General features: G+C 43.9%; 1 protein-coding gene across 1 annotated transcript in view; it reads right to left on the bottom strand.

Moving 5' to 3' along the window:
* LOC133456591 (potassium voltage-gated channel subfamily KQT member 2-like) overlaps window positions 1–24,009 on the bottom strand; it is a 73,469-nt gene that overhangs the window by 18,337 nt on the left and 31,123 nt on the right. The window contains exons 3-11 of the mRNA XM_061735086.1: window positions 23,016–23,142; window positions 21,872–22,047; window positions 19,896–20,021; window positions 16,936–17,046; window positions 13,823–13,918; window positions 13,632–13,726; window positions 12,978–13,037; window positions 3,821–3,850; window positions 2,211–2,264 (exon numbers count right to left, since the gene is read on the bottom strand). Coding sequence (XP_061591070.1) covers window positions 2,211–2,264; window positions 3,821–3,850; window positions 12,978–13,037; window positions 13,632–13,726; window positions 13,823–13,918; window positions 16,936–17,046; window positions 19,896–20,021; window positions 21,872–22,047; window positions 23,016–23,142 — 875 coding nt within the window. The remainder of the gene's footprint in view (window positions 1–2,210; window positions 2,265–3,820; window positions 3,851–12,977; window positions 13,038–13,631; window positions 13,727–13,822; window positions 13,919–16,935; window positions 17,047–19,895; window positions 20,022–21,871; window positions 22,048–23,015; window positions 23,143–24,009) is intronic.

A 24,009-nucleotide genomic window follows, 5' to 3' on the forward strand; every position in this document is an offset into this window, starting at 1 on the left:
TCCCATGCGCACACTCGCTTCCAGCCCGACGTGTCCACTTCCCACGGGTCCTCCACGGCTCACAGTGTTCCAGTGTAACCCCCCTCCCTCCCATCTGCCACGGACCCCCAGTATGTAGTTATTATGTAGTTATTTCCAGAGCGGCTCGGTCCCGCTGTGTGTGAGAGCGGGGAGCAGAGCCGTCGGTCTGGGCTGCTGCTGCAGGACTCTCCGCCCAGCAGCAGCAGCCCGCGGGGATACGAGCAGCCACAATGAAGCTCCGCAGCAGCTCCGGCTCGGAAGCATTATGGAGGTCCGTGAGGATGTAGGCGTCTCCATCCCGGCGAGAGCGGAGAGCGCTGGTGCGGCTGGCGGAGCGCTGCAGTGCCGTGCAGGCTCTGTTGCCACAGCTACGCCGTAGGGCTACACCGTAGGGCTACGCCGTAGGGCTACGCCGTAGGGCTACGCCGTAGGGCTACGCCGTAGGGCTACGCCGTAGGGCTACACCGTAGGGCTACGCCGTAGGGCTACGCCGTAGGGCTACGCCGTAGGGCTACGCCGTAGCGTAGCATACGTAGCCGTGGCTCTAGACCCTGCAGCGCACCGCCAGCTGCTCTCCACTCTCTGCTCTCCACTCTCGCCGGGATGGAGACGCCGGTGGGCAGGATGCACGTTTGGGTGGGCACAGCCCACCCCTGCCCCCCCTAAAACCGGCCTCGCTTACAGGTGAATGAGACATGGGGTAGTTTTGTTGAAAATGTGTTGTCCAAAATGTCCTGGAAAACTGGACTCCTGCAAATGCGCGTTCCCCAAAGTTTGTGGGGGCGTGGCTTTGGACGGAGCGCTGACGGGAGGGGGAGGAGGGGGCGTGGCTTACAGGAGGTGCCACTTTCAAATCTTGCTAGCTCTCTAAAATCATGGATAATACCTTTAAGAACAGTTTACCCTAATTTTTGCAAAAACATGATGTGATATCAATCTTACCTCAGTAGAAACGCAAAAAGAGCAATGTCCTACAGCAGAAGGAGCCATGTCCACATACGAGCATAGTAGAGCATTCAGTGGGTCAGGCAAGCAGCAGGAAACTACAAGCACACATGCACGTGAAGCAAAGTGGCACTGTGCGTCTCGAAAGGAAGAGCAGTGATCTCACTATCGCAGAAAAATGAACAAAAATCATGCAAAAAGAATTCACCCCTCATATTGTACGCTCCGCCAGACACTTAAGGATTGTAAGGTGCTCAGCAGAATGCTCTCTGCCTGCTGGACAACATTTTATAACGGCTGATTTGGCAAAAAATAGAAGAAAATAAATTAAAAAGGCAGCAAGCAAATTAACTGCATAAAGACATTTACTTGACAGAAACCATAAATCAACAGTGACAGGACTCTAAACGAAGGCAATTATCTGAATCTTCTCTAAAGGTGGTCAGCAGAGTAGCTCCTGTCTTTATTTCAGTCGTACAAACTCTCTGGTTCACATCATTGGCAGAGCTCAGCTTTATCAACTAGACCAGGGGTCGGCAACCCAAAATGTAGAAAGAGCCATATTGAACAAAAAACACAAAAAACAAATATGTCTGGAGCCGCAAAAAATGAAAAGTCTCGTATCAGCCTTAAAATGAAGACAACACATGCTGCATGTTTCTATATTAGTTATCACTGGGGGAAGATTTTTTTTTTTTCATTATGCACTCGAGAAAAAAAGTGGAAATGTCGAGAAAAAAGTGGAAATGTCGAGAAAAAAGTCAAATGTTGAGAAAAAAGTTGAAATGTCGAGAAAAAAGTCAAAATTTCAAGAAAAAAGTCGAAATGTTGAGAAAAAAGTCAAAATTTCGAGAAAAAAGTCCAAATCTACAGAAAAAAGTCGAAATGTTGAGAAAAAAGTCAACATTTCGAGAAAAAAGTCGAAATGTTGAGAAAAGAAAAAAGAAGAAAGAAGAAAAAAAAGAGAAAAAAAGTAAAAAAGAGGAAAAAAAAGAAGAAAAAAAGGAAAAAAAAAGAAAAAAAGGAAAAAAACATTTTTGAAAAAGCTCCAGGGAGCCACTAGGGCGGCGCTAAAGACCTGCATGCGGCTCTGGAGCCGCGGGTTGCCGACCCCTGAACTAGACCTTGATGAGAAGAATCTTAGTCTCCGATTCCTCTGGCTTTACTTCCGTTTAAAGAAAAATAGAAAAACAGAAACACACAAACTTGCAGTGCAGTTGTTAGTATCTGTGCAGCAACGATACCTAAGATTTCTCGGACAGCACCCACAAAGTCTGTCTTTGTGTGCATTTTCATTACTGGAGTGGTGGGCAGTAGAGGAGACACAAAAAGATAAAATAGCAGTGGATACAATCATAATACCAGGATTATGTGCCATATTGTGATGTCAGTAACACTTTATTGTAACTATAGTTGATAGTTATTCTGTTTTACTGATTTGTCATCAATACCTATCTTCAGATTTGTGTTATTTTGCCATTTAATGGTTGCTTTATGAGCTATATTCACATAAAAGTTTAATATAAATAGTTATATAACTGATCATAGTGTAAGCTGAATAAAGTGTTACTACATTGTCAATAATTACACATGTTTTCTTTGTCAGAAACAGTGTGGTAAGAATCAAGCAAGGCTTTGGAAGTTTCCCAAATGAAAGTTTCTTGAGGTGATGCTTAAAGCCAGAATCAAAGAACAGCTTATTGGTGAAAAATGTAATAAAACTACCGGTTGGGATTGAGGCCAAACGGAGCTGATCTTTGAGCGTGTGAGCGAATGCATCGTGACCGTTCTTGAAGGAGGCGCTTATCACACAGCCACGTCCATGTCCCGCACACACACACACACACACACACACACACACACACACACACACACACACACACACACACACACACACACACACACACACACACACACACACACACACACACACGGACACACACGAACACACACACACGGACACACACGAACACAGTAACACACACTAGGGATGGGCGGTATGGACTAAAAAATGTATCACGATAATTTCTGGAATTTATCCCAATAACGATAAAAATGACGATAAAAAAATATCAATTCAACTCCATCTTTGTAACTATAAATCTATCACCACATTCAGTCTTTGGAGCCAAATCACTGCTCTAAAAGATACTAAATACTACTAAACTACACCAATTAAATTGAATTAATAAAAAACAATTAAATGAGTTACACCTGCAAAACTGGAATGACTCAGATCCTCCATGTTTGTTACACAAACACGTATCAACGGGAATTTTCCTTCCTTCCTTCCTTCCTTCCTTCCTTCCTTCCTTCCTTCCTTCCTTCCTTCCTTCCTTCCTTCCTTCCTTCCTTCCTTCCTTCCTTCCTTCCTTCCTTCCTTCCTTCCTTCCTTCCTTCCTTCCTTCCTTTCTTCCTTCCTTCACGTACGTTGTGCGTTGATTTAACGCAGAACCATAAATCATCTTTACACAAAAACATCATCAATGGGAATTTATCGTTTTTACCATGAGATGACAAATTCTTACCGTGGGGAATTTTTTTGACGGTTTATCGTGAACGGTAAAATATCACCCATTCCTAACACACACACACACACACACACACACACACACACACACACACACACACACACACACACACACACACACACACACACACACACACACACACACACACACACACACACACACACACACACACACACACACACACACACGAACACAGTAACACACACACAAACAGTAAGACACACTCCCCCAAGAAGAGTATTCCAGCAGCAGCTAAGAGCAGAATAATTGAAGAGGCCAAAGGAAGATGAGAAGAAATAAAAATGTATGATCGGCTCACAGACCTGGGGGAGGTTTCTGTCTGAGACTCCTTTCTGTGAAGAAAACAAAAGGCAAAAAGGTCATTTCAAACTGAGGATGGAAAAGGGATGAAGGGGGGAAAAAAATGTGCCACTGAAATCATCCAAATCACCCACGTAGTGTAAAACGAAAGGAAAGTACTTAATAAGCACAATCACTCCATCTATACGTCCTCTAGCCCTTCAGGGGGGGATACCAAGGAATTCCCAATCCAGCAGACTGGTATTATCTCTCCAGCTCGTCCTGGTTCTACCCCAGGCCTCTTCCTGGTCGGACATGACCGAAACACTTCACCGTGGAGCCGTCCAGGAGGCATCGTAACCTGATATGTAAACAAGATGACTCTGCTCCCACTAGCCCTCCCCTCTCCCACGAACACCTGCGGACCCTGTTTTCAGAACTGTACGAGCCGCCTGATAACATCAAGGACATTGGCTAAGCAGCTCTGGGCGAAGGTTTCCGGACTTACCGCACACACACACTCACTGATAACCACACATCTTCAACGCCTTGGCCGGCTCCCCTCTTATCAGCCCCCCTCACACGGACGTCGGGTTTGCATACCCATAAGCTATGATGTTTTGTTTGTGTATGTTTTTGATGTCTGTTGATCTGTGTGCTGCTGAGGTGGTTTTTTTTGCACCTTAATACTGTGTATATACTCAGTGTTAAGATGTATTTTTTTCTCCTCCCCCCCTCCTATCCCAGTGGGATAAGAGGGGGGGAGAACAGGCGTACAATATCATTGTGTCGCCGCCGGTGTATCTGAAGTCAAAAACAGTTTTTATAAGCTGACCTAATAAACTTGATTCTGATTTTGATTCTGATATCTGAACCACCTCAGCTGGTTCCTTTCAGTGTAGAGGAGCAGCGTAGTTCATCCCACCTGACATTAGTTCTTACCTCACTCTCTCTCTCTAAGGAGGAGTCCAGGCAGGCACGCTGTGGAGGAAACCCATTGCAACCACGAAGAAGGCTTTGGGGAGGGACCTTTTCACGATTGAGCTCGGCTTCCACCCATGGAACCTGGTTGGGTTTACTCCAACGAGACTTCACTCACTCATGGTCCCTCAAACCGTGGGAGGGCCATGTGAGTTGGTTGTGATGCGGCGGCCAAATGCATGGACCCTGCCGTTCTGACTCTTGGTATCTGAAACTAGCTCTTGGGACAAACTTCCCTTGTAAATAGTACGGGTGTAACGATATACTAATCTCACGATACGGTACGATATACGATATTGAGGTCACGATAACGATATGATACGATATTATAGCAGTATTTCTTTTAACAACCTTGAATGAGGAACATATGACTGGAAAAAATTGTCTTTTATTTGAAAGACACAAAATACAAAACAATACTGTGCGTTTGCCCTATTGTTACAGTTTGTAATGTTTTATAACTGTTTAAGTTTTAAAGAGAAAGCCAGGACAACCATTTTCCACAAACTGAACTAAAAGTAAATGTCAGGTTTGCATTATGCATCTTCAGTTTCATACAAGTACAAATATTTTGCCACAAACTGAATAGTTTCTCTCATGTATGATTTGACTTTTTTCTTTCTAATTTAACAACTAAAATTAAATAAATAAATAAAAGTAAATAAATACATACAATTTTACATCATACAAAAGATTGATTCATGCTCACCTTATAAGTGTAAGAGGAGATTTATTTTTGTTAAGAAGTTTATTTTGGTAATTCAGGGTTCATTATTTTATAATATATTCTTTATATTCTGATGTAAATCAGGGACTATAATGACACTAGTCAGTTTATCTGTAGTTGTTAATATGTTTTAGATTGGGCGGAGTGATACGCCACAGTACGGCACTTGGTGCTGTGTTGATGTTCTAAAATCCTACGCTGTTGAGCGGACATTAAAGTACACTGGAACTCAGCAGAAGATGTCCCCGTGTTTATCCTACTCACGACCCGAAAAAGGTTTAATTTAATAAGGTAAGGCTTAACTCTACACCAGCCTTACATTAGTAAAAGTTCAGAGCTCAAAACGGGACCACAAAATGGGACTAGTTTCTTCTGAGCGGAGGAAGATTTTGGTCCGCGGGTCGAGATGCGGCCGCGGTCGCGGTCGGATGCGCGTTTCTAGTCAACACAATATAACCCAATATCGTGATACACTTTGTCACCTCCACGACACGTATTGTGACGTTTTTGTATCGCGAAATTTCGTGGCACGATATATTGTTACACCCCTAGTAAATAGTGATTGTATTTGGTTATTTCTGTGGGTTTCTGGGTCCACGGTAGACCAGGGCCCATTAGCCAGTCATCTCTATCAGTTTGTGGAAGAGACTGTGGCCCATTTGCCCTGCACCAGCCCCATAATCAAAATAATACTACAAAAACAAAATTGATATAATTAAGAGATTTCTTTGCTAATTAAATTGCCCAATGTAAGTAAGTAAGTAAGTAAGTAAACTTTATTTGTACAGCGCCCTTCACAGACCATGGTCACAGAGCGCTTCACAGTTAAAATAAAAACACAGTTAAGGGATACATACAAATTTAAGATTAAAAAGGCCAAGACAACACATTTACAATCATAACAGCCCCAAGATAATTAGGCAAAAGCCTGCACAAATAAAAAGGTCTTTAGTTGCCTTTTGAAGGAGTCAACAGACTCCATGGAATGCAGAGAGACTGGAAGATCGTTCCAAAGCCTGGGAGCAACGGCCTGGAAGGATCGGTCTCCTCTGGTCCGGAAGCGAGTACGAGGAACCATCAGCAGATTCTGATCCACAGACCTCAGAGCCCGAGCTGGGGTGTAGGGCTGGATCAGATCGCTGATGTAAGGTGGAGCCTGACCATGCAAAGCTCTGAAAGTTAAAACCAGAATTTTAAAATTTACCCTAGAGGAAACTGGCAGCCAATGAAGATCTTTGAGAATAGGGGTTATGTGTGACCTCCTATTAGCGCGGGCCAGAATTCTTGCTGCGGAATTCTGCACTAGCTGCAGGCGAGACAGCTCCTTCTTGTTTAGACAAGAGAACAAACTGTTACAGTAGTCCAAACGCGAGGACACAAATGCGTGAATGACCAGCTCCAAATCCTTTTGCGACAACATTTTCCTGAGTTTCGAAATATTCCTCAGATGAAAAAAGCAATTCCTTGTCAGCTGTTTGCAGTGTTGCACTAATGACATGTCTTTGTCAAACACAACACCCAGGTTTCTTAGGCTCGGTTTAACAGACTGGCCCAAGTCACCCAAATACTGGTTAATCCCAGGAATGGAGGCATCAGGGGCAATAACCAGGGTTTCTGTTTTGTCTACGTTTAGCTGCAAGGTGTTCACACTTAGCCATTGTTTTATCTCCACCAAGCAATGAACTAGGGAATTTAGCCTGTGGAGCTCAGTAGGCTTGAAAGAGCAGTAAAGCTGAATATCATCAGCAAACATGTGGTAGGAGACATCAGGAAAACTCTGGTGAGTATAATGTATTCAGAGATACAAAATTATTAATAAGAAAACTTAAAGAAAAAAAATGTAATATAGGCCAGTAATAAACACTTAAAATAAAAAAGATAATAATAATTTGCAGCACAATGTAACTTTCAGCTTTTGTTGAGTTTGGCGGCTCCTTTGGACAAAAGCGGTAGTGCTTTACTAGAAAGAAATCTACATTTCCCATGAGCACCAGCGCGTACTGCCGGAAAGATCCTGTCCCGTTGCGTGCATTTGTTTTGAGAGAAGACGGGACGGACTTTCAAAACTACTTTTCTGTTTCACCAAGTGAACAGACGGAACGCAAAAAAAAAGATGTTAAACTGCTGGAAAGGAACTGGAATTTACCGGGATACCTTAAACAAGGAAGCCAGGGAGCGGTATATGGAGAAAATAATGATTATTAACGGTTTTGATCCATATGAAATCCCTACTAAAGAGTGGAGCTCCTCGTCGGAGCTCCACTCTTTAGTAAGGATTTACTGCTACAGTTCTGCAGAACCCACGTCTTAGGCTACCTTGTTTAGGAGTGTTTGGCAGCTGCTTTGGTAAATGTTTGACTCGCCATGTGTTTCAATAAATTAGTATAATAGTACAACATACAGTACATGTTTTGTATTATTCGCCTCCGCCAATAAAACTTTTATTTTCTTCGGTTTTTTCGCTGCTTCTGCCATGACACCAGCTTCTGCTGAGCTCTGCGCTCCACGCCCCGCCCATTTTCGTCTCGACTACGAATTGGGAAGGAGGGGGAAGTGACGTATGCCGGTCAAAGCCGTAAAAATGTGTAGTTTTTTAGTGTGGCAGGGTTCCTACCATGCTCCTCAAAGTTACATAGTGCCAGTGAAGGCGATACAGACCCCTCAGACCATGACAGAGGTTCATTAAACCTGTTGGAAGTTGATGTACCATCACAATGACTCTGGAAATATGATATTAAGGTGGAAAAGTTACATAGTGCTGCTTTAAAGGGTTAATACCCAGCCCATAGTTAGGCTCTATACAGGTTAAAAGTGGGTAGCAAGGGCCGCTGGGTGGCACAGTCGTTAAAGCAAGCGGCCCATGTATTGAAGCTACAGTCCTCCTGCAGCGGTCGCAGGTTCGAGTCCCGCCCTGCGGCCCTTTGCCGCATGCCGTACCCATTCTCTCTACCTCCTTCCTGTCTACCCCTTGAATAAAGGCCAGCTGCAAAAAATCTTAAAGAAAACAAAAAAAAAGCAGGTAGCAAATATGGGGCCACGGTGAGTTTGTCTGCAGTTTCTCAGACGGTCCTATCTGTGTTGCCTATGTGGGATCTACCTGAATATTAAGGAGGGGTACAACTGGTTAAATGCGTCAGTGGGAACCTGCTAAATCAATGAGACTTAAACATTTACTTCCTGTTCTTAGCCTGCCCATTTAGACTACATTGATCTTTTATGGGCCGGATATTTTCAGCTCACATAGGCTTCCTCTTTACGGGTCTATAATATTGACACGATATAGGACCCGTGCTATTCATTTCAATGTCAAGCACACATGCCTAAATAGTCCACTTTTAACCGACATGGAGTCTGCATTCTCCACCAAAGACCTTTGGAATATATAACATCATGCTGCAAACACTGACACCTTAACCCCCTGAAGTAGTACCGTCTGGTCTATCGAGTCTTACAGATGGTGGTGGATTTCCGGGCTGGTCTGCTACCAAGGTGAGCACCTAGGCATCAGTTCTCTACCATCTCCACCTCTTCACCCAGGATGGAACTATAATAAGGGCCCGAGGCCCCGAGCACTTACAGTGCGAAGGCCCTATTGTATTTGTAGGAAATTTTTTTTTCCTCGTTTTAATTTTTCTGACGAAATGAGGGCCTTTTTGCCCCCTAAACGTGCCCCAAAAGTCACCAAATTTTGCATGCAAGCCAGGCCTGGCGAAAAATGTTAGATTTAATGGTTTGTATTAATGGGCGTGGCCTAATGGCTCAACAGCGCCCCCTAGAAAACTTTGTGCCTCAAGCCCCACAATACGGTTTGACGTACATGCACGAAAATCGGTACACACCTGTATCATGTCGCAACTTAAAGAAAAGTCTCTTGGCGCCATGGCCGAAGTCGAACAGGAAGTCGGCCATTTTGAATTAATCGTGTAATTTTGGCACAATATATGCCATTTCTTCAGCCGCTTCATCGCCCAAACCGTAACGTGCACCCAGGTGTGTTAAACATCAAAATATGCGTATCGATCCTGCGAATATGTGCATTACTTTTCTCAGTCAAAAGCGTTACTGTGGCGACGATAGACGCCAAAAAGTGCGATTGATAGTCCCTACTTTCTGCCATATACTTTGAATGGTTTGACATAAAGAGTCATGGGTGGTGTCATCGGACTTGGGTTTGAGTCTTTGACCATAATTGGTGCAAATTAGCCCCGCCCCTTCTTCTGATCTGTCGATATTTGATAGTTTCTACTTTCTGCCATAACTTTTGAACAGGTTGTGATAAATACATGTGGGTGGTGTCATCGGACTCTGTTTTGACTCCTTCACCTTAATTGGTGCTGATTAGCCCTGCCCCTTCTTCTGATTGGTCGATATCTGATAGTTTCTACTTTCTGCCATAACTTTTGAATGGTTTGATATAGAGAGTCGTGGGTGGTGTCATCCGCTAAATGTCCAGGCCTGAAGAATCTACATCAACTCATACAAGCTTCCACTGCAGCCTGAACCTGCACAAGGGTGAGAGGGCCCGTTCATCGCTGCTTGCAGCTTTAATTTAGCTTATTCCTGGTGCACCTAATCTGCAGTCATTTGAGCCAAGATGAGGTAATACCTCCCCACGCCAGGCTGCAAAGTGCTCCACCTGTCCTCTGAGCCTCCTTACCTCCACTGACACAAGCCACAACCTGCAGGGTAACCTGACTATTTTTAGAGACAGCAGGACTCTGAGGAGTTGTAATGTAAGTCTATAAGTGTGTGGAGAAAAGACAAGTGGTGAGAGTACGGTCCCCTGAGGTGCTCCTGCGCTTCTGACCCTTCTGTCAGACACACAAACTCATTCCATCATTCTGATAAAAGTTAATCGAAGTTTCATCTCTCTAAAGAATCTGATACCAGAACATCATTAGACCCTTCTAGGAGAGTCTAATGTGATTTTCCTCTTCTTGACTGCTACTAGTGGTTTGCACCTTGCTGTAGATCATCTCTATTTACGTTCATGAAGACATCTTTATATTGCTTTTCTGGACTAACAATAGCTTTCTTCACTTACTAGAGATCTTCTTGGACTTCATATTGATAACTCTGCTGAAACAGCTACCACCTTTTTATCTGTAACCTTTTACCTTGATCTTGAAATAATGAGGTGATGGATCACACCTACCCGTTTAAATTCCTTTCAATTAAATGTCCTACTACTTTTGAGTCCTTAAAAACCCCAAAATTAAAGCTGAAAGTCTATATTTGAATAACTTTTTTTCCACTAATGTGTAAAGTCAAAATCATGTACAAATATTGCTGGAACTCACATACATTCATATAACCTGTGCTTTCATACACTGATGTTTATATTTTCTCTTATTAAATGAGTTCAACAGGAGCTCAGACAAGCCCGTATCATTTATTGGTTGTATTTGTAGTTATTCCAGTAATTTCAGTTTATGTCGGCCCCACCCTCTGTACTCGGCCCCACCCTCTTCACCCTGTACATGCTTCCCCTCAGCAGTGTCATCAGCAGACACGGTTTGGCTTTCCACTTGTAGCATCTATGTCACACAAACTTAATGCTAAAGCTAATGTGTAACAATAAAATACAACAATAGGCTAGTGATCAGAAGGCTAAGGTACGACCAAAGGAGGGAGCAGAGAGAGACTGAGTTTGCTGGTTATTGATACCATGTATTTTTATAGCAAAAAGTGCAATGAAAACCCACAACAATAAAAGTGATATTATATACAGTGAACCGACAAATCTGCTAAAGGCAGACAATTAATGAATTACGGTAAGTTAACTTCCTTTCAATCATTTGCATATGCACATTCAAGTAATCAAGATTTATAAACAGATATTAAAGTCAGAGTCAGCAATAAGAAAAAAAAACCCATACACTTGGTTCATTATGAACACCAAAAAGATGATCCCAGCTGCCCCCCCACAGTTTAATGTAAACCCACGTCTGGGTTGGGGAACTGAGTCCAGGGGAAATGGGTGGTAAAGTGTATAGGGGAGGATGTGTGTGCGTGTGGTGGGCAGGGGCTGAGCAAGTGGGGTGAGAGTCTTTTACTGGGCTACAGAGAGCCCCCTACCAGCCTGGCAGGAGGGATGCGACTCATTCGACAATCTTGTCAGTCCGTGGCTCCTTTAGCTCACCATCTATAAGACCCGGTCGTCGCTGCATACTACTCATACGTTCGGGCGTCGCGGTCTCGGCACGGCAGTTGCGACACGGTAAGGGGCTCCTGTAGCTCGTCTCTCATGCAGCTTCCCCACTGCTCTCTCTCTGAGACTGAACTGCAGCGGCTCAATACTAAACCTCGGTTGGTCGCGCCGACCTACGTGACCCCGTGACGTCACTGCCAACTACAACGGTGATTGGCCCAGGTGAACCAGGTGGCCATCCCGCGAGATTTGGACGTAATACCGCAAGAGTTGAGAAATAGATAACCCGTGAATGAGGGATTTATCACCCCTGTTACACACTGCTATGCTGCTGACACACAGCTATACATAAAACTGGACCCATCTTCTGCAGAGTTATCCTCATCCACACTCACCATCTGCCTGGAGGAGATCAAGGCGTGGATGAAACAACACTTTCTACAACTCAACAGCGGCAAAACAGAAGCCATGCTCATCGGCTTCCACACCAGATTAAGTCATCCCCCATCACCTGCATCACCTTTTCTGGCCAGGATATCCCACTGTCATCCGTCATCACCAACCTGGGTGTTAGAATGGACCCCCACCTCAACTATGAGGCCCTCATCAAACACCTCTGTCAAACATCCTTCTTCCATCTCAAAAACATAGCCAAACTCCGCCCCATCCTGTCCCTGAAAGATGCTGAACAATTGGTCCACGCCTTCGTCTCCTCCAGGCTCGACTACTGCAATGCACTTCTCATCGGGATCCCAAGCAAGAGCCTTAAAAAGCTCCAATACATTCAGAACAGCTGCTAGGATCCTGATGAGAGTGTAAATACGACCACATCACTCCCATCCTCCATTCACTGCACTGGCTCCCCATCTCCTCCCAGACAGAATACAAAATCTCCCTGTTAACCAACCAATGCATGCATCCATGGCACCCCCTTACCTCAAGGAGATGATCCATACCCAGCCCTCCACCCGCACCCGTTCAGCAAACAAGAACAATCTCCTCAAACCCACCAAGACTAAACTAGTCACAATGGGAGACCGGGCCTTCTGCTCTGTTGCCCCTAAACTGTGGAACGCCCTCCCTGCCCACCTGAGAGAACCACAGTCAATTGACTCTTTCAAGAGAGGGCTTAAAACCCACCTTTTTAGCAAATCATACGCTAGCTATGATCAATGATTTTTTTTTTCTTTTTTTTGTAGCACTTTGAGATTCTCCGAATGGAAAGTGCATTATAAATTAAATGTATTATTATTATTATTATTATTATGTTGCGGCCTCTAAGTGGCTGACGATGATCAACTCCTCCAAAAACAGTGTGTACCTGAATGACTTGCCCTTCAGGTTCCTCAGCAGATCCAGCTGGTTCAAGGGTGGAATAATTCTGGTAAAGAAGAAAAGAACATTTCTTTCGATCTGTCGGGATGATTTCACTAGCTTAAAAAGGTTAAAACCCTGAAAAGGTTAAGCGCTTTAACAATGATTGCATCTAGTTTGGCAGTTATCTGTTCTGCTGTGAGTCACCTTGTCACCTCGAATTACAACAGGGTTGAAACAGAACATGAGCGATCTCAAGCAGCACAGACGACCAGCAGCACCAGCGATACTTCCAGGAGCTTAAGCTGCAGAAATCTGCTTGGTTAAATCAAGCATCATTGAAAATCTGCTGATTCATAGAGCTGGACAGCTAAATAAGAGGTTCATTCCATAAAGTGGCCAGAGGGGAACATTTGTCCTCTGAACTGCCAAGATAAGACAGTGTTATTAAAATAGAAGGTGAAATTCCTCCTGGCAGATGGCTGCGTCTCATCTGGCCAAAGATATTCAAATACCAAAGACATTGATCCTCTCAAGGTTTAGGTTTCTACTGCGCTTACACTTTTATGAAAGATGGCAAAATGTGATACGCACAAACAGTTGTATTTCCTGAAAATCCTGAATAAATAATCAACACCATTTAGCCAATTAGATCACTTGCCTGTACATTGGGATAGCCACAGTCTGCTCGTAAAAATCCCAAGTGCACTGCAGGTCTGTGCGGGAAAGGTTGGTAGCATAAAACCTCCAAGTAGACTGTGGGAGGACAACACGAATCTGTTAGCCATTCACCAAAACTACAAAGCTGAATTTATTTAATACACATCCTTTTTTTATTTTCTGAACCAATACCTGGATGAGGCCGGCTGCAGGGTTACGTCTCTTTTCAAAATGCTTCTGTCTGTGCTGCTCTTGAACTTTGAGGGCAAAGCCTGAACCTAGGATACCCTAAAACGACAAAGAGAGGACATAAAGTCCATGTTTACTCTGTTAGAGAAAGGAAAAGATCTCCTTTAACAGGAACTATGAGGTCCCTCATACGTATGCTATCAACTGTAAATTAAATACAGGATAAACCGTATAAACCCGTATAAACCTGTATAAACTGTATAAAACTGTATAAACATGTAAAAACCCTGTATAAACCGTACACAACTGTATAAAACTGTATAAAACTGTATAAAACAGTATAAAACCGTATAAACATGTAAAAACCCTATAAAAACTGTATAAACCGTATACAACTGTATAAAACCGTATAAACTTTATTAAACCGTAAAAAAATGTTATACGCCCGTATAAAACTACATGTAAACACCCTATAAAAACTGTATAAACCCTACACAACTGTATAAAAGCCGTATAAAACTTTATAAACCCGTATAAAACTGCATAAACCATATAAATACTGTATAAAAACGTATAAAACTGTATAAACCTTATAAAACTGTATAAACATGTAAAAATCGTATAAAAACTGTATAAAACCGTATAAACCGTACACAACTGTATAAAACTGTATTAAACTGTATAAAACTACATAAACCCGTATAAAACTGTATTAAACTGCATAAACCATATCAATACTGTATAAAAACGTATAAAACTGTATAAACCTTATAAAACTGTATGAACCGTATAAATACTGTATAAAACCGTATAAAACTGTATAAACATGTAAAAATCGTGTAAAAACTGTATAAAACCGTATTAAACTGTATAAAACTGCATAAACCCGTATAAAACTGTATTAAACCATATACAACGTTAAAACACTTTCATTAATTCAGTGTGAAGAGAAAAAAAAGGAAAAAAAGAACCAGGCTGGATTAATGTTTCATTAAAATCATAAAAAGATAAGTTTGAAATAACTGTATAAAACTGTATGGAAAAATATCCTAAAGCAGCAATAAGAAGATTTTACAACTTTTAAGTCAGCAGGTCCCCCAAGATGACGCCTCCTAAAAGTAATCAACCAAGTATTCCTTCAAAGGAAATTGAAACTGATATTTTTACTGATATTAGCAGTCCAGGGCATCAATGGCTGCAAAGAGAATCTCACTCTTATTAAGATAAAAGTTAAAACCTTCTGATCAACCTGCTGGTGCTCCTGGTTGGATGAGGTTCAGGAATCAGCAGATATGCAGCTACATGGGGGTGTATTTGTGTATTTGTGGGGCGAGAGGATGCTTGTCAGACAAACCACTGGCTTGACTGATTCATGCCGGCATGTTGGACGAGACAGAGGCCTGTCCGTGCTATTTTTGGTGGCATCGCGCTGCTGTACAGCTGATTATGTGCACCAACAGCAGGTCTTTTTGGATGTAGATGGTATATACTGAAGCAAATACAGTTTTTTGATGATTTTGCTGAACCCTTACTTGGTATAGGAATCTTATATGGATTTGTTGCCATGAAAAACTCAGTCGAGCCCAGAATTCAAAGTGTTGTCATCGCTTATTGTTCGAGCAGGCAGATATGCTGCTATAGAGCTACGCTTCAGAGGGGGCACCAACATGATCCACTGAGTGGTGCACATCATCCCTCTACTGTGCTTTTCTTCTCTTTCAGCTTAATCCTCAGTTATTAATTAGAAGTATCTCATCACCATAATTGTGGTGCATTGTTTTTGTAGTTTGTTGTGCTGGTCTGCCCCCTCCTTTTCTCTTCTGTGCATGTTTGCAGGCCAGAGCCTCAGGAGCTGCACCCTGACCTGCAGTCCCCCCCTCTACCTCAGTATCTGCTGTCTAAATCTGTTTTATATAAACATCCCTGTAGTGCACCAACTAACCATTGTGTCTCTCTCCTCTCTGTTCTTCATTCTTTCTCTCTCATCTCTCTTTTCCTGATCTACCGGCTGGTCTTCAGCAGGAGGGGAGGGTCCCCCTTAAGATCCTGGTCCTGGTCCAGGTTTCTTCACTCCGAAAGGGGAGTTTTTCTTGCCACTGTTTGCTGATGCTCGTTTAAATAAAGTCTACTGTGGATGGATGGTGCAGGTCTAACCAAGACTAAGGAGATGGGGGTGGACTTCAGAAGGAAGAGACCCCATTTCCAGCCTGTTTACATCGAGGACTCGGATGGACCCTAGAAAAAACTGTCCACCCTGGACAACACACGGCACCCAGTCCACCGGACTGAGGAGCATGTCCAGCAACAGGCTGTGGTCTCTGACCTGCTCCACAAACAGACGGAAGAACTATTTTGTCCCCCTGACCATAATACTGTGCAGCTCTTGAAATTGTGGACAGGTTGGATCATCACATTCATGCCACTGCACTACCCCGCTAATATCACATTTCTTTTTTAAGCTGTAATTCCTGAATCCTTTACTAACCTGCTTTTGTCTGTTTATTTGATGCTACATTGGCCTTTTCTTTTATGTAGCTGCTGAGTACATGAATTTCCCTTGGGATGAATAAAGTTTCTATCTATCGATCATTCCTTTGCTAATATAGCTGATGTTTCTGGTGATCTGCATAAGTCCAGTTCTCATCATCCTCCTTTTAAAACAAAAAAACCTACCTGCTTATTATTTAGTTAATACATTAGTATGTCAGCTGTTTGGGGCTGGACCAGTTCAGAGTGGTGAAAACGGGAGCCTGATTTGGCCAAAACCAGTGAAGGTTTACATAACAGTGCATCATAGTAAAAAAACAACAACAGTGAGTAAATAAACACTAAAATGCTCCTTGAAAAGAAGCCATGGAGTTGAGCTGTGACCTTTCTAAGTAATGTAGCAACATTCATTAGAAGCACTTGAAAGAAATACACAACCATGCTAAATATAAATATGTAAATGAAGCTTCAGGCAGAATTTCAAAGAACATCGAAGGAAGTGCTTGTGAAAGAACTGGACGTGGGGAAAATCCTGAGTAGCAGCATCACATCAGGGAAAAATCAACCATCGTCTTCATTAGCAACTCAAGTACGAGTTCAGTCCACTCTCCTCTGGGAAACATACTCACAGCGGGAAGAGCGAAGAATGCCACACCTATCATGCTGAATGTCGCAGCCAGCAGGCGCCCGTTCCAGGTTTTAGGAACTTTATCACCGTAACCGATTGTGGTGAGAGTAATCTAGTTGGAGAAAAACATAAATAAATCACTCTTTACAGTGCAGTGGATGTAGCCCAGGGGTGTCAAACTCATTTTGCTTGGCGGGCCGGATTTGACCAATATTTTTCTCGCGGGCCGCACGCTCAAAATAACAAAAACGGTGCAAAAATATTTTTTTCTATTTTTTTTACTATTGTTATCTAATCCAATATCAGATTAGTTGATTTTAAAGGAAATATGCACTTAGTTTAGACTCTAATTATGTTAAATATATTTCTTCAGGATCTTTTCTTGAAATTTCTCGTTTTTTTTCAAATTATGCAAGATACTTTTAATATCATTTTACAAATGTTGGACCACACCCAGTGATCATGTGGACTGTTATAAATGTATATGAACAATTTCAGGATTATGAAGACCAGTGAAGCCAGACTTTGGCCCTTCTTCCTGAAGTCAGAGTTTATAACCCCTGCTGCTAACCTCCTGGCTCGAGTTTATGACCCCCGCTGCATGGCCCGAGATCAAAACAGTGAATCAGCAGGGTTTCTGCCAGGGAACAGACTCCCTGGGGGTTTACGACACCTGGGGGGGCCGGACGCAGCGGAGCCCAAAAAGCCAGGCCTCAAAGGGGGGTACTGCCTCTTTGAACAGGCCGCCGTGCCATGGACTACAATCCCCCAGCATGCCTTGCGTGGGGGGGGGGCGGCGCCTACAAGCGGCGTGCATCCAATCGCAAACGAGGCACCGATGACGTCACCGCAGCGCGCGGAGGACTCAAATCCCTCGGTTGCTCCTTTTTTCTGGCTCTTCTCCACTTCATCTCATCCGAGCTGGATCTTTTGGTTCCGGGCCAAGATCCCATCTCCTTTTCTCCCCCCGGCTGGGGGGAGGTGTAAGGCCCGCAACGGACCAGGCCTGCGGGGCCCGCCCGTTGCAGCCGCGGACCGCGGAGCCGCGATCCGCGGGGCTCCGGCTCCCATTGACTCTTGGTCTCAACTTTTCATCCGGAGCTCCGACTCCCACTTCACGTGTCCCCGGTCCCTGGGAGCTGGAAAGGGGGGGAGAGCCGCTTCGGAGCTCGGGCCCTGGCCCAGGGTGAGACCCGTTCCTCTTTCCTAACCTCTCTCTCTGCTCTCGAGTTTCTCCTGGAAGGACCTGTGGTCAGCTTGCCCCGCGCAGAACCGAGACGCATCCCGCCGCCCTGTCCGGGGCCACGCGCTCATCAGCCCGACGGGCACCCGCACGTCCCAGAAGTGGACCGGCCCCGCGCGCACCCGAGACGACGTGATAGCCTCCGGACCGGGGGGGGAGCGCCGGCTGCTTCACGCTGCACCACCGTCCTCTTTTGATTCCAGAGTCAGGAGGAGGAGCGGTAGAGGCAGGAGACCTCTTGGATTGGGGACTCCGACCAAAGACCCGGCAGGAACCCCTGATCGGCACCCGGAGACCCGAGGGGTGCATTAGTTTAACTGGGAGTGTTTCAGAGCTAAATCTGTGTTCCGAAACTGAGATTACTGCATACATCATCATCATTGTTATCATTATCGTGTTTGATTATTTGGTAGTCGTTGTTTTCTCCCGTAGTCACGTTTTAAATGCTGCGTTTGCCATCCGGTCTGATCGCACGTGGCCCAAAGGGCGCGTCCATCTTTAAATACCAGAGTCCTGCCGTCTTTAAACACCGCAGCCATCTTTGTGCAGCCACAATGTTTTAAACCGCAGATGTTCTTTATCATCTTTGTTATTGCTTTGATTCTTTTTTCCATTCCATGCATTTAACTTTCATTTCATTTCTATTGATTGTGGTTTTTCTAGTTAATTAATGGTTTTATAATAATGTAGTGTGCCTTCAGGATTTATGTGGGGTGTTACGTTACCATCTTTTGACACCTATATGTAAATAAATTCTGATATTTAATGGGTTGTTGTTATTTCATACAGATTTTGGTCATATCTGATTGTTTGAGCAGAGCCAGTGTTCGGATCCCACTCCTTCAATTAATAACTGGGTATAGTAATTACTTTGAGACTGATATTCTGCTGTTAAGTTATCATTTTCCCTGGACTAAGGCCCCAGGGTGGCGCCCCGAGGATTTTATTTATCATATTGGTCATTCAATTTGATAAATAGTCGACTTTATTAATTATTAATAATTCTTGAATAAAATTATTAATAAGCCTTCGATAACTGATCAGCTTAGCTACCTGAGTTGCACAACACAAAGATAAACAGAAACAAGTATGTTTTTTTTATATTTCGCTTTTTTATAGGAAATTTAATTAAAAGCAAAATCTTTCTTATTACATCCAAGAGTGTTTCTTTGTAATTTAGAGATTTTTCCAGTACAATTAAGTGTATTTATTTTTAAAAATTGGCGCGGATATTTACGCCAGTGTGCCGTTTTGCTTTGTCACTATCCTCGTATTCAAAACTGAAATTCTCTGAATAAATATCTTCTATCATCTTTTTTAGCAGTGATATTTTTCCTGCAAAAATATATAATAGTAGTCAGTCAATAAAAATAAACGACCGTCTACAAAGAAATAAAATCGGCAAATGCATTCTAGAAAACTACAAAAATGTCGAAAACTGCTCTCTTTGTGGAATAACAATGGATTTGTAGAAGAAATATATTATCGGATATGCTGCGATTCATGGCAATTATTTATGCCTTGCTTTTTAGGTAAATTAACATTTCGTTTTTTTGCGTTGGAAACTTCTCGCGGGCCACATGAAAACCTCTCTCAGGCCGCACATTTGACACCCCTGATGTATCCCCTCTTTTACACAAGAAACCAAAAAAAAGAAAGAGAATGAGATACAACAGATCAATGTTACCCCCCCCCCCCCCTCTCTCCTTTTGTCTTACCAGTCCCCACCAAAGAGCATCGGCGTACGTCTCAAACTCTTCATTTGACTCCTTTTCCACGGAGTAGACCAGGAACGAAGCAAGGATGAGGCACAGGAAGCCGATGTACCAGGCTGTGATCAGCTCCTGCGGGGGAAACCGGCACACTGACCGTCAAGGAGCCCAAAGTAATAGACATGTCATCTAGGAAGCTTTGCAAAAGTGGCAATGCAACCTCTGTTGAGCGGTAAAACACGGCCAATCCGTAATAAAATCAGATGTCATTATGAGAGTCCTCTGCCCTGTGTGGCACCGGCGCCATTTCATAAGCGTTTATTTCCCTCGACTCCTCGTATTCTGCAGACTTGCTGTCGTTTCCTTTCACGTCGCATATAAACACCCTTACGGTATCATGTTCTCCACTGATTATTAATGCTGTCATACTATTCTGTTTCAAAACCCATTAGGATGAAGTGGAGTGAAGCCGGTTTCCTCGCCATCACAGGAAGCTGGCGCACGGAAAACCCTCATGTTTATCAGTTAATGTAACACGGATAAAGCACTGCAGTGGTTTTAGCTTAAATTCTGGTAGTTCAAACCACCAATGAAGACGTCATTAACTGGTTTTACAGCCGGTCAGTCGTCACAGGATTATTCTAGAGCTTAAATAACCAAATATGTATTATTTGATGGATAGCTGAGTAAACTTTCTTGAGGAACTGAAACAATTTGAATCAAAGCAGCTTTGATCAATTAATGATTAGTCTTCGGAGCAATAAATTGCTATTTTTAAGTCTCTGCCAAAACTTAAAAATGTCTTTCCAATTAAGTGATGGTGTGAATCAGCTCCCCACAGACAAACAAGGGAATGTATCTTTGTAAGTGTACATATGTTGTATAGAAATGAAAGTGTGGCAGGGTGGAGGAGCGGCAGCCACTCAGGTGATGGGTCACAGGTGGGGCCCATCAACCTCTCCACCCCGCCAGCCTTGATAAGGCGGGGCTGGACAGCAGCAAGGGGTCGTGGGGAGACTGAGAAGCTGCTGCTGTGGGAGAAGGTGCTTGGGCACGTGTGAGAGTGTGTTTTGGGAATAAAAGAGTTCTGCACGAAAACCCCGTGTCCTCTCTATCCTGTCGGTCGGGCCCCCGTAGCACTCGCCCTGTTACACTGGCGCCCAACGTGGGGCCCGACGGGATGGAGAAACGCGGAGAAGCACGGAGCGGGCCCTGGAGGCGCTGGCCCGAGCAATGGCAGACCTGGCCGCCCTGCTCCGTGACCAGGGCGAGCAGCAGCTGGTGAGGCTGGAAGCGCTGGTGGCCGCGAAGCGACCCACCCCTGCGCCACGCCGGAGGTTCGCCGCAGCAACGGGGGGGGGCTGGCGGCGCCGCAACTGAGAGGCCGGGAGGCAGAAGCTGCGGGCCGCCAAGCGACGGCCGGAGCGGCCCACCCCGGCACCATGCCTGAGGTTCGCCGCGGCAGCGCTGGTGGCGCTGCAGCCGAACGGCCGGGAGGCAGTGGCTGCAGGCCGCCAGGCAACGGCTCCTGAGACAGAGTCGGAGGCGGCTGCGGAGATGGAGGCGGACCAGCAGCCGGAGCAGGGCTGCGTCGAGGAGGAGGGGGTGGTCCTGGACGCGCCCCGGCCACGGCCGTGGGCCCGGTCCCGAGAGCGGCTGTCTCGGCGGTCCGCCCGTCGCCGAGGACGACCCCCCGACCGTTCCCGCTGGTCGGCCCAAGCACCTTCTCCCACAGCAGCTTCTTCTCCCAGCAGAGCCATGCCTTTTGAAGGCAGGCAGGGTGGAGGGGTTGATGGGACACACCTGTGACCCAATCAACCCGAGTGGCTGCAGCTCCTCCACAGAAAGCTACCAATTTTTTAGCACTTTGAGATTCTCAGTAATTTAAAATGCATTATAAATAAAATGTATTATTATTATTATTAAAGAGGAAGGATCCAGCTCCGTGGAAGAATACAGACCAAACTAAGTGTGTAGATCACCTTGCTGTGGGCATAAACTACAGATCCAAGCAGCTTCCAGGTTCCTCCACGCCGGTCCATGCGCAGCATCCGCAGGATCTGCAGGAACCTCAGACTTCTGATTGCTGAGGTGGCGAAAACATTCCCCTGAGACCCTGCTGCCAGCACCGATACTGACGCAATCAGCACCATAATGTCTGGATAGATGGATAAAACACAACTTTTATAAAGGAACAGATACACTAAAGCACAATGTACCTGGAGAGAATATGTCTGATCAAATCACTGAATGAACAGCCTCTTTCTCTACAACGATGCTCATTCATGCCGTTTAAGTTCGGGAGGTACACTTAATTAAAATAGTTTTCAAAAATGTTTATTTTCAAGGACTGGAAAAGCACAGCAATGTTTCTGGTGTTCACGCTCCAGTGGGAGAAGAAATCCCGACGGGTAAAACCAGTACTCGAGTTGTAAAAGAAAATCAGGGGGAATGGTGGATTTTATCATATGAGGACAGATAATTTGTGCCGATTACAAATAATATAATATATTACAAATAATAGCAGTGACCAAAACACCTGCAGAAATACTGCAGGAATGACATAGCAGCAGTTAAATGCAGCCTTCTGTAAGCTTTAAATATCCACTGGGCTTACATCAAATACATCAAAACACAACAATAAAAAACAGTTTCTCTGTCTCATTTTAGTAAAAAAAAATCTCATTACACTTAAAACAAGACTCATCAATGGAAAAAACAACAATTTTCACCTGTTTCAAGTAGATTTTCACTTAAAATAAGTAGAAAAATCTGCCAGTGGAACAACATTTTTTTGCTTGTAATAAGAAGATAAATCTTGTCCCACTGGCAGATTTGTCTACTTATTTCAAGTGAAAATTTACTTGAAACAGGTGAAAATTGTCAAAGTTATTTTTCTGGTGGTGACTCTAAAGGTTGAAATAGCAGTAAAACCACATTCATTGATGAAATGACATAAGGGATGGAAAGGGGGGATGGCAGTTTTACAGGGGGGGTGATTTGGACCGTTTTTATTTCAGGGGGGGATGCCATCCCCCCCTCATCCCCCCTCACCCCCCCTCAACTCCCCTCAACTCCCCTCAACTCCAGTACTGGGTAAAACACAAGCCAACGCTGTTGTCTCACCTATGACACAGAAGGGCTTTCTGGCGAACTTCAGCCTCCCTCTCCATCCTCTGTATCGACAGCAGCAGCCAGCAGCCCATATCCTCACAATGTACTCCACTCCAAACACCACAATCGTCACAATTTCCTGCAGAGCAAACGAAGGCAGGAGATTTAAGTCCGCCAAATGAATCTATGGCTTTCAATGTGAGAGAAAGGCGTCCCAAGAGAGCGTCGTCAAACGTCCTCAGGCGAGGCTCAGTGAAAGCTACAGAGGAAATACTGCGTTAGCTAGTGGGATACTTAACCAAAGTTTATTAGATTAAATAATCTAAATGTTTGTGACTCGGTAAAAAGGGATGTGCAGAGATTCTTTAGCTTCAGGGGTCAGTTTTTGTCCACTTTGCAAGAGTCAGAACATAGTGAAAGTCTTTGCACTCGAATTTCTTTGTGTTCCACATTTACAGAGGACAGGAAAGGTACGTTAACCCTTTTATATATTAATTTGCCATAAAAAAATAGTATATGATCTTAACCCAGGGGTCGGCAACCCAAAATGTTGAAAGAGCCATATTGGACCAAAAACACAAAAAACAAATATGTCTGGAGCCGCAAAAAATGAAAAGTCTTGTATCAGCCTTAGAATGAAGGCAACACATGCTGCATGTTTCTATATTAGTTAGAACTGGGGGAAGATTTATTTTTTTCATTATGCACTTCGAGAAAAAAGTCGAAATGTTGAGGAAAAAAGTCGAAATGTCGAGAAAAAAGTTGAAATGTTGAGAAAAAAGTCGAAATGTCGAGAAAAAAGTCAAAATTTCAAGAAAAAAGTTGAAATGTTGAGAAAAAAAGTCAAAATGTCGAGAAAAAAGTCGAAATGTCGAGAAAAAAGTCAAAATTTCAAGAAAAAAGTTGAAATGTTGAGAAAAAAAGTCAAAATGTCGAGAAAAAAGTCGAAATGTTGAGAAAAGGGAGAAAAAGAAGGAAGAAGACAAAAAAGAGAAAAAAAGGAAAA

The sequence above is a fragment of the Cololabis saira genome, chromosome 12 (genome assembly GCF_033807715.1).
Source record: "Cololabis saira isolate AMF1-May2022 chromosome 12, fColSai1.1, whole genome shotgun sequence".
Lineage (NCBI taxonomy): Eukaryota > Metazoa > Chordata > Actinopteri > Beloniformes > Belonidae > Cololabis > Cololabis saira.